The sequence below is a fragment of the Cervus elaphus genome, chromosome 11, assembly GCF_910594005.1.
Source record: "Cervus elaphus chromosome 11, mCerEla1.1, whole genome shotgun sequence".
Lineage (NCBI taxonomy): Eukaryota > Metazoa > Chordata > Mammalia > Artiodactyla > Cervidae > Cervus > Cervus elaphus.
The window spans coordinates 55,236,222-55,247,088 of NC_057825.1; the positions used below are offsets into that span (position 1 = coordinate 55,236,222).

Genomic DNA, 10,867 nt, shown 5'->3' on the forward strand with positions numbered 1-10,867 from the left:
CATTGTCTCCTGCACTGGCAGGTAGATTCTTTACCACTGAGTCACCAGGGAAAGCCCATCTCTTGTTTTTATATGCCCTTGTCTTCTGTGAACTGGGAAAGGGTGTGGGCTGGCTGATCCTGAGTGGAGTTTGAAACTCTAGGAGGAGGGGAACATTGATCTGGAAACTGGGGGGGCCCTTGGTCCAGTGTTGCGGGCCAGGGCTTTCAAGAGGGAGTTCTTCCTCCTGTTGAGGGGAGGGCGGGGCAGAGGGGCTAGAGATTCAGCTGTGAGAGGCGATGAAAGGGAGGCGGGGGAAGCTAGGGCTGGGCGTGGCATGGGTGAAGTTAGCCTGGGGTTGGAGGCCACAGCAGGTCCTCCTTCCTGGTGCATGGGAGATGCAAATGATAGGAACAATAGGGCCCCTGTCCCCAGGCCATTTGTGGTAGAACCTGGGCTCTGGGGAGGCAGAGCTCCTTCACCCTAGCCATGGTGAGACTTGGTTTCTGGGCTAGCCCCTGATATACAGACCTGCCCACCCTGGGGGCCCAGGACTCTGGACACTGAGAGTCATCCTAGATGTACTGATCACCCCTTTACTCCCCTCCCTGACCCTTTTCAGGAGAAGCTCAGCAGAAGAAAGGCCAGGTGAGTCCTCGGGCTCCTCTCTTTTCTCCACCCTCCTCTTGTTTCCACCTCGCTGCACCTTTCCTGGGCACAGCCATCCTTAGAGTGGTGCAGATTCTGCCTGGTCCTTCCATGCCCAGCGAGATCATTCATGTGCCTCCACTGCCCAGGGAACACAAGGGCTCCCCTGCTGCCAGCTTCCCAGGAGCAGCAATTCCTCAAGCTGTGCACCCAGGGGTATGAGCTCTGCCCCCAGACTCTTCCTCCCACTTCACTCGTCCCAGGCTGCTGTTGCACAACTCCAGGGGGCGCCATTCACGCTGCCATGTCTGTGAATGTTCCTGGGGTGTGTGAGGTCTGGCTGACACAAACTCAGGGCCCCTTGGGCAGAGCTGACTAGAGTCCAATTGCAGGTCGGGGCCACCGCTTCCGCCTCCAAGATGTGCAAGTAAGTGATCACCCCCCCAGATGTGTAGTGTGTGCATGTGTGTGCACTCAGTTGTGTCTGGCTCTTGTGACCCCATGGACTGTAGCCTGGGATGTGCAGGGGTCCCTTCAGAGTCTGTCCTGGGGGTTCTGGATACCTCCTGCCCATTATAGTTCAGCACTTCTAAGTTACTGGGCCTAGCTCTTTCATCTGTCTGGTTCACAATTAGAGCTGCATGGGGTGGAGGACTGGCAGGCTTCCCAGGTGGCACTAGTGGTAAAGAACCTGCCTGCCAGTGCTGGAGTCATGGGTTTCATTCCTGGATCGGGAAGATCTCCTGGAGAGGAGGGCATGGCAGCCCACTCCAGTATTCTTGCCATGGACAGAAGAGCCTGGTGGGCTACAATCCTTGGGGGTCACAAGGAGTCAGACAACTGAAGTGACTTGGCACGCACGCACACATGGGGTGGAGGACAGGCATCAGTGGAACAGGCCGTTAGAGCCCCTTATCTCCAAAATGCCTCACTGGTCTTACTGCAGTGTTGGAAAAGCCCATCATGAATGGTTCCTTTGAGGCCTCTGGAAAACTGCAGACAGTTTATTATATCTGGGAGAGAGAGCAAGTCTTTATACTAGAGAGGGGCTGGGTGGGGAGGAGATGAGGCCAGTCTCACCAGTCTCCTGTTCAGACTCCCAAGCTTGGAGAAAAGATGAACCCTGCCCATCTCCTCTGTCTGTCCCAAGGACCTGGAGACACAGGGTAAGTCCAGCTGCTGAGCCGGAGCTGGTGGGTGGGAGGAGGCAGCGGCTGCTGCCACTGCTCCTGTATCCCTTCTATCCTTCCTGTCCTCAGCATCCCCTCCCGGAAGCCCCAGAGGAGGAGGAAGAGGAGGAGGATAAATATGAGCTGCCCCCCTGTGAGGCTCTGCTCCGCCACCTCGCCCCTGCCCAACTTTCTGGCATTGAGGAGGACTCTTTGTACTTGGGTGAGGGCTGGGAAGTTGAGGCAGAGAGGTGGGGATCAGGCAGAACGGGAGGGTCCCCACAAGGGGAGAAGGCCCAGGTTTTGCTTCGTCCCCTTCTGTTTGGCCTGGGGCAGTGAGGGGAGGTCTCAGCTGGCAGTCACTGAGGCCTCTTGGCTGGGCAGAGAGGGATGGAGGAAGGGAGGGAGGAGGGGAGAGGAAGGATGAGTGGGAAGGGGTGACAAGCCTGGAGGGGCAGTGTAACCACGGCAACAGCGGGAAAGCAGGAGGCCTGCCAGGGTCCCTGGGGCCTGACGACCCCCCTCCGAGATCCCAGTACAACTTGGAGCGAGGGTAGGGATGCCAGGAGAGTCCCAGTCGCTGCTGGCATCCCACCCCCACAGCTCCCAGCTCGGTCGGGTGGGGGCAGGGAAGCTGGCCACCTCCAGTTGCCATGGCGACGGGGCAGTCGGGAAGCCAGAGAGCAAGGGAAGGGAGGGAGGAAGGGAGGAGGGAATAGAGACTGGGTGAGGGGGCCAGAGGAAAACAGGAACCTACGTGGGAGGAGCCCACGGAGTCACAATGTTGGAGTGTTTTCCAGATCACTCGGCTCCCCTGGGCCCTCCCACATCACCACTGCCACCACCACAGCCCCAGCCGGAGATGGTACAAAGCCTCCCTGCCCGCCCCACCCCAGCATACCATTTTCCAGTGAGTAAATCTAAGAGGCATCCCATATGCAAGATTCCCCTACATCTGCATTCAAGAGGCCCCTGAAAAATTAGCTGCATTGGAAGCCAGAGCCCTGTTGAGAGTGGCTCCTCCCACCTGCCTGGTCTGGTCCTTGCACCCTCCCCATCAGCATCACCTAAGACAGCCTTCTCGCCTGGGCCGGGAGTGGGGAGTAGTGGTGGGTGAGTGCGCTGAAGCTCTGCTACCTCTAGAAGCTGAGGGCTCCTCAGGACCCCCCCACCCCCACCCCCGCCTGTGGAGTGAAGAAAGCCTTCGCTCAGCTGCCAATCACTGCCAGCTGTCATCCCTCCATGATCCCGGGTGTGGGCTTTGAGAGCTGCCACTTTCATCCTATATTGTATGGGAATAAAAAGAGGTTCACAACAAAGAAAGCCACAGAACAGAGGCAAAGAGGAGAGCCGCCTCCTTTGCACATTAACACTTGTGTTGTAGTTTTTTGGGGCAGGAGCTTTCCTGGTAGCTCCATAGGTAAAGAATCTGCCTGTCAATGCAGGAGGCCTGGCTTCAGTTCCTGGGTTGGGAAGATCCCCTGAAGGAGGGCATGGCAACCCACTCCAGTATTTTTGCCTGGAGAATTCTATGGACAGAGAAGCCTGGTGGGCCAGTCCACGGGGTCAGAAGAGTCGGGTATTTTTTTTTTAAGCTGCACAGATATACACAGTCCTTCTGCATCCCACCCTGCTAGTCTTGCCCTCCTGATGCTGCTGCTCCCTGACCCCTGTTCTCCCTTACGCCACCGCATTATGCCCACAGCCCAAGGCAGCGCTGAGCCCACTGGAGGCCCTGAAGCAGAGCTGGCCCTTTGGAAGGCGAGGTAATAGAGATGGCCAGTCTTGTTCCAAGGCCCACCCATTCCCTGCCCTGAGAAGGGGAATCCTGGCTTCCCTGAGGTTACGGGGAAGAGTGGAGCTGGCCTCACGCTGGTCTCACGCTTTGCCCAGTCGCTGCATCCCCCCAGTTGTTCGCGTCACTTTTACCTGCTGATCCCCCTAGGGCAGGCAGTTTGGGAGGAGGCTGAGGCCCTCACTCAGAGTCCCTGACTCCCTCGGCCCCTTGGGCACCTTCTGAGGTCTCTGGGTCAGGTGAGGTGCACCCTGGGGTATGAAGTAAGGCGATTAGGGGTGAGGAGGGCTTTCTCCTGGGACTTCAAAGCTGCCTCTGAGGATCCCCTCAGAGAAGCTCCAAGGAAGCTCTGCTCTTCCAGCCTAAGTTTCACTGAATTCTTTTCTCCTTGCTGCTCCTGACTGGTGGGTCTCTCCTTTTCCTACCAGAGCTGAGTGAACCGGCCCGAGCGGTGAGTGGCCCCTCACTCTAGGACTTGTGGCTAGGAAGTTGTTGGTGGTCGTGGAGTGGGGTGGGAGGGCCAGGAAACATCCCTAAAACCAGGGGAAAAGGCCTGGAGCAGGACCCTTCCCCTTGGGCCAGAGGCTCTGGCAGGGCATCAGCCAGTGTCCTGGGGAGGTGTCTGCCCAGAGCTCATCCTGGACTCTCAGGCTCTCTGAGCCCAGGATGGGAAGGAGGTGCTCATGGGTGCCCTCTTCCGGGCAAAGGAGCACTTTTAGTCATTCCGGTTCCACTTAGGATGGGGGATGGAGGGGTTGAGGCACCAATAGCTCCCCCAAGTGATGGCTTCGTCCTCCTTCCCACTCACTGCTCAAACCCTGGGTACCATACTCCCTCCCTATCTTAGGTGCCAGGCCCTGCGAAGGAGCCCGATGAGGACATCTATGTGGAGTGTGAGCGCAGTCCAGGTGAAGCCCTCCCTCCACCCTGGCCCGCCCTGCCCTGAGGCCCTCGGCTGCCCGCCAGCAGCACAGCACAGTCTTCCAGCTCCATTGTCTGCCCCATCCTCTCTCAGTAACCCCAGCCACACGTTATCTGCCTTCAAACACACACACACTCAGATGCCTCTGGTCTAGAATGACCTACACCGTGTCTGCCAAGGAGGGGACCCCCTTAGAGCAGGGGCTGTGGGGGCTTCCCAATTGTGTGGCCAGGACAGCGCGCTGCCTGGTTGGACAGACTCCCCAAAGCTCAGGCTGCAGAGAAGCAGAGAAGACTCTGCAGCTGCCCCCCAGCCCCGCCCAGCCTCCCGGAGTTCCCTGCTTGATGCTCAGCCCTGCTGTTTTAGCCCCGGCCTTTACTCAGACTCTGAGCTCCCCAGTCCTGACAGCCCCAGTCCCCCTACCAAGGATATCCGTGGGGTCCAGGTGAGTGCCCCAAGTTTGTGTGTGTGGGGGGTGGGGGTGGAATGGCCAACCCAGGCTTCCCCAGCCTTGACCCTGAGATCTCTGGGGTCACTGAACATTTTCTTTTGAAGGAGGTAAAGGCCCTGAGCCCTTGTTTCCCATTTGCTCCCCACAGGCCCACCATAACCCCCCAAGAAGCTCAGAATGTAAGAGGCTGGGGTTGGGGTGGAGTTGGGGCGGGGGGCAGAGGTCAGCTGGGAGTGAGGGGGAGAGGGAGGCTCAGAGTGGAACTTCCTGCCCAAAGGAGCTGTCCTGACTCAACGTTCTGTGTTCTAGGGAGCATCAAAGGCCACCTCTGAAGGTGAGTATGGGCATTGCCAGCATGGACCCAGGCACTCAGGTGGGGCCCTCCCTAGCCACAGCCCTGCAGGCCACAGACTGCCTCCCAGCCCCCCTGCACCCTGCTTGGTTGAGGGGGTCCCTGCAGCTCTGACTCCAGCTGAGAGCAGGTCTGAGAGGACCCCCCTGGGCATTTTCCAGGGTCTGTACCAAATCAGGAAGCTCCCAGCCCGTATCTTAACATCACTCCTCACTTGGAGGTCACGCGTGGCCCAGCCGGTGGGTCCTACTGGGAGCCCTAGGAGGGAAGGGGTGAAGCATTGGCTGTCCCACTTTGGCCTTCAAGCCTTTGCGCACCTCCTGGAACCTCCCCCACCCTCGCAGCTGGGCCCAAAGCCTCCCTGGTCTAATCCCTGGCCAGCCCCAGGGCTATAATCTGCTTCTTCCGGCAGAAAGGAGAACCTCTCTTTCTTCTATAGCCGCTGCCCAGAACACCTCAGCTGCCCAGGTGAGGAGGGGCTGCGAGTGAGCTGGGGGGCAGAGGGGAGGCCCTCAGGAGCAGGTCCACACCCAGCAGCCCTCTTGGGCTGGATGTGTGTGTGCGGCTCTAGACAGGACATATTTTGTTGAGTTTTCGTGGACTCAGCCTGGGGAAGACCGACAGGAACACAAATAATTGCACGCCGCCAGGGTGTTCTCTGCTCCGCATCCCCAATCTGGTGCCCTGGCATATCACTGATCTGCTGGGTGTGTGTACAGGAAGGCAATCTGCTGGGTCAGCCTTGGTACTCAGGGAACTGTGACCGCCATGCTGCTGAGAGCGCCCTGCTCCGATGCCAGAAGGTGGGCCACCCACTGCAGACCCCCGGGGCCTTCTCAGAAACTCCTGCTCAGGGGCTGTGGCTGGCAGGTGGGAGCAGCTGGGCAGGGATTGGAGTCGGGGCTGCAGCTGGAAAGGTGAGGCTGATGGGTGGGCGCTCCTCCCCAGGATGGAGCCTACACCGTGCGCCCCAGCTCAGGCCCTCGTGGCACCCAGCCCTTCACCCTGGCAGTACTTCTCCATGGCCGAGTCTTCAACATTCCCATCAGGCGGCTGGCTGACGGGCGCCACTATGCCCTGGGCCGGGAGGGCAGGAACCATGAAGAGGTGGGTGCTGAAGTGGTGAAGCTCAGCAGAGCATCCCCTGGGCCCAGCCAGGAGCATTTCCCTGGGGAAAACCTCACATTTTGTCTTTTTCTGGAGTGGGTGATCAATCAGTTCAGTTCAGTCGCTCAGTTGTGTCTGACTCTTTGCAACCCTATGGGCTGCAGCACGCCCGGCTTTCCTGTCTATCACCAACTCCCTGAGCTTGCTCAAACTCATGTCCATTGAGTCGGTGATGCCATCCAACCATCTCATCCTCTCCAAGGGTGATCAATATCCTTGGCCATAAGTCTGAACTCTTTCCCAAAAGCCTGCACTTTGAGAAGAGGCCCACTCTACTCTGGAGGAGATGCCCCCTCCTGCAAGGCCCAGCCTGCCCATGGCTCTCAGGTCAGGGAATTTGTACCTGTATGAACCCAGCTGGGAAGAGGGCAGGGACCAGGTAGTCCAGATTCTTGTCTGTACCAAGAACTCAACTTTGCACCCAGCATTTGCTAGGCTGCAAACCAGAGACAGTCACTCCTCAGGTCCCCATGCCTGAGGTCCCGGGCAGAGGCCCCAGAGTTGTTTGGGGAAATGCTCACTGGTGCCATCACAGGGAAGGCCTGGAATGGGGCAGCAGGATGCAGTGGAGCTTCATGGGGCAAACAGGAAGGAAAATATGTAGAAAAATGTCCAAAAGCGCCCTTGCCAGAGCCCCCCAGCTCCCTCAGGAAGTTTCTCCTGGCACAGGGCTCAGGAGCCTCACTGATGCCCTCCTCTCCCTGTCCAGCTCTTCTCCTCCGTGGCCGCCATGGTCCAGCACTACACGCAGCATCCCTTACCGCTCCTGGACAGACAGAGCGGCAGCCGGCAGCTCACCTGCCTGCTCTTCCCCACCAAGCCCGGACGCCACAGCACATGTGCGGCCTCACCTCTGGCCCCATAGTTTGCCCCTTGGGCTGTCTCCCTCGCCTCTTCCAGTTTTCCATACCCCCCCCTCCAGACTCCCTATCCTTTGTCCCAGTCCCTCCAGGCCCCTGGGAAGGATGGCCCAGAGACAGAAAGTGTCCCCAAGTCCCCACTCCATCCTCACCCAAAGCCTGGAACTGCTACTCTGCTCCCCCCTCCATTGGGAAGCAGGGGACAGGCAGGGCCCCGGTTTGCAGCCCCCAGGCATGGCCTCCCAAGCTGCTCTGAATGAAGCCCTTCTGGGGGAAGCTGAACCTCACGGGAGAGTCTGGGCAGTCCTGCTTGAACACAAGGAGAATCCACCGGCATTTTATAAGAGGTTTAACAGGGAGTTGGCCTCTGGGAGAGACTTGATGGCACTGCACATAGTTTTGCTTTCAATAAATATTTGTTGAATGAATTCTTGAATTCTGTTGAGCGAAGCAGAGACGGCCTCTTCCGTGAGGCGCCACGGTTCTCAAGTGTCCCAGGGCACAGCCTGGGCCTGGGAGTGCTAGAGCAGTAGTGGCCAGGCCAGAAGGGCCAGCCCCTTTTCTGCCCCCTGGCTGGGGTTTTGGCCCTTAGATGGTCTGTGGCGGCCGCCCTGGGTGGGCTGAGTTTTGTTTCTTTTCGTTTGCGGGAGTCAGGGTTGTGGCAAGAGAAAGGCTCGGTGCTGCTCGGCCACCCCCATTAAATGACGAGAACAGAGCTCAGTACTTGTCCACCACTCATTTACCGCCTAGCGTTCCATCGGGGAGGGATGCGCCGGATTTTGCGCGCTCGGTGTTGTCTGGGGTGGGGCAGACGGGCGGACCCCAGGAAACATCTGGGTATGGACCGCGCCAGGCCGCCATGGAAGGATCCACGTGTTGTTCGGAGAAGACAAGAGGCCATCGGAGCTGAGCTGCCCACAGGCACGCCCCCGGGAGGGAGGCTCCAGGGATGCAGGCTCTGAGATAAGCCGGCGGCCCGCGGGCGGGCCGGAGAGCGAAGAAGGGCAGCCTCGCGCGGGCTGGGCCGAGGGGCGGGCAAGTCCCCGGGGCCTGGCGCTGCGCCCGGAACACCCCGTGCCGGAAGTGCATGTGACCGTGACTCCGCAGAAGCCGCGAAACAAAAGGCGGCTCAGCGGTCTCCAGCGGCGCTCGGGTTGGCACGGAGGGCTCGGACCCCTGCTCCTAGCCATAGCCCGAGCTCTGCGCCCACTGACCCTGCGCACCCGGGCGGGGCGGGGACCCCCTGATCCCAGCTCTCCCGCCCGTCCCCGCCCCCCCCAAGGCTGGGGCTCCGGGGCGGGAGCCAGGGGGAGCTGGTGAAGGAGGGCACGCGGGTGAAATGCAAACACGCGAGGCTGGGTGGCCGCTCCGGGGGCCCAGGCTAGGCGTCCAGGAAAGCGTTGTTGCCTTCACCACAGCTGGCTCTGGCAAATTTCCCCTCCCACCCTTAATTCCTGTAACGGAAGTGAAGATAATCCTCCCTACCAGTTACCCCATGGTTGGGAGGTTTGAGTGAGGTGGACCATGTGGAAGATGAGGACCGTGCAGGGCTTAATGGGCTGCACTCTGACCCTTCTTTCCCCTCAAAAACACGCGTGTGAATTCGGGTCAGTGAACTGCCACTTTCAGTGTTCACTAGGCACGGATGTAATTTCCGCCCAGGGCACCAGGAGGAGGAGCAGGATGGGCAGAGGGCGCAGGCTGAGGTAGGGGTGGGTGCTGCTGCGCATCCATGTGGGGAGGGGACTAGCAGCTGGGCTCTAGTAGAGCAGGGGAATAATAGTGAAACCTTTTGCCACAGATTGGGACTTGAACTCACGTGGCTGGGACTCAAACCCAGTCAAAACCTTGCTTGGGACTTGAACCCAGACAAAACGCTGCTTGGGACTTGAACCCATATGGCTGGGACTCTAACCCAGCCAAAACCCACAGTACCTGGTTTTAGGACCTAATGAAGCTCCGGTTCTTCATGTCGCATGGCAGAAGGAATTCAGCGAGAGACAAAGTGATAGGTGAGAAATGAATTTATTCAGTTACAGAGAGAGGCACACTCCACAGAGTGTAGGCCATGGCAAAGGGGGGGGGGGGTGCAGCAGCCAAATGGGGCGTGGTTAGTTTTTATAAGCGGTCTTCATTTCATATGTTAATGAGTGGGAGGATTATTCCAACTATATTTGGGAAGGGGCAGAGATTTCCACGATTTGGGCCACCGCCCACTCCTTAGTCCTGACAGTGCGTTGAAACTGTCATGGCACCTCTGGGTGTGTCATTTCACTTGCTGATTGAGGGTTAAGGTCTAGTCTTGTCTGCCATCTTGGTCCCATTTGATTCTAATTGGTTTACGTTGTGTTCTTGGGCTGTCACTCTTTCAAAAACTGTGCCCTGCCCCTCTCCCTCCTGTTACAATAGGATCTCCAAGTGAGCCTCCCTCTGCTCCGTTAGCTAGCCCTGGCTCCCTCCAGACTGTGGATGGGAGTGGCCGCTCCCTACACTTTACCCAGGCTGACTCAGGCAGGAACTCAGGGCTGGACAGGGTGGGGACCCACCTTAGGGTGGGCCTCAGGATACTAATGGAATCTATTAGAACCCTGCAGTGGCCCCACCCTTCCCTCACCCCTCTCCCTGGACCAAACCAAGCAGTTACTGATGAGGACAATAGAGTCACAGACTCAGTGTCTGATGCACGTTCCTGAGTTGTTTTACAGATATTATAACTGCCAACAGAGGGAAAAAACCCTAACTGCATAATGAACAGACTGTAGCCATGACATAAGCTGCTCCGTCTTGAGCAGTACTGAATCCATGGCTAGCACAGGTTTAAGAACTGGCCTCACGAGAATGGGATTAACATACATCTCTCAAAATAACCTATATCTTTGTGGGCATCAAACTGACTGTAGTTTACTCTGCCCATATATGTCAGCAGGCAACTAAAATTGCCAACAAAGACAGGCTACAGACCCATGTTAACATTTTCCACTCTGAGAATAAATACTGTGCCCATTATCAGCATAAAGAAGTTACAGAAGATGGATCTTTGCCCTCTAGTCCCTAAGATATGAAATGATGTTTGGCAGTGGGGAATTGAAAGCTCTTTCACCCCTTTCCTGTTGGCCCACTTCTGTTCCTCTCTAACAGAACCCAATTATAAGAATGAGATCACTAAGCAATTGAAACTTACTCCTGGTGGGCTCAGCTGGGGGAGGGAGGGGCGGGATACAGAAAAAAAAAAAAAAAGAAACTTACTCCTGACTTAGCTCTCCTGAATGCACTCCATACTTGCCAAGTCACTTCAGTCGTGTCCTGCCAGGCTTCTCTGTCCATGGGATTTCCCAGGCAAGAATGTTGGAGTGAGTTTTCATTTCTTCCTCCATGCACCGAATCTGTGTCTCTTAAGTCTACTGCATTGGCAGGTGGGTTCTTTACCACTACCACACTACCTGGGAAGCCCAAGCCTTGTCTAAACTGTTGATTCTTTTCATAAATGAAAATAAGTAAGAATGAAAAATTAAGCAGTTAAAAAA

At 57.4% G+C, this 10,867-nt stretch overlaps 1 protein-coding gene across 3 annotated transcripts; it reads left to right on the forward strand.

The window, feature by feature from the left end:
* The first annotated feature begins 314 nt into the window (after positions 1–314).
* On the forward strand, positions 315–7,885 carry SH2D6 (SH2 domain containing 6). 3 transcript variants are annotated; one of them, XM_043918055.1, is made up of 17 exons: positions 315–471; positions 602–627; positions 1,020–1,054; positions 1,723–1,793; positions 1,887–2,019; positions 2,597–2,706; positions 3,502–3,562; positions 4,020–4,042; positions 4,439–4,499; positions 4,880–4,958; positions 5,113–5,143; positions 5,274–5,298; positions 5,478–5,555; positions 5,729–5,784; positions 6,036–6,119; positions 6,265–6,423; positions 7,193–7,885. In XM_043918055.1, exons 1-17 carry the CDS (start codon positions 469–471, stop codon positions 7,346–7,348), a joined length of 1,191 nt encoding a protein of 396 aa, XP_043773990.1. In that variant the 5' UTR covers positions 315–468; the 3' UTR covers positions 7,349–7,885. The 3 variants fall into 3 exon arrangements, with proteins under 3 accessions (XP_043773990.1, XP_043773991.1, XP_043773992.1); XM_043918056.1 differs by lacking the exon at positions 5,478–5,555; XM_043918057.1 differs by lacking the exon at positions 5,478–5,555 and having other exon boundaries at positions 5,756–5,784.
* The last annotated feature ends 2,982 nt before the right edge of the window (positions 7,886–10,867 follow it).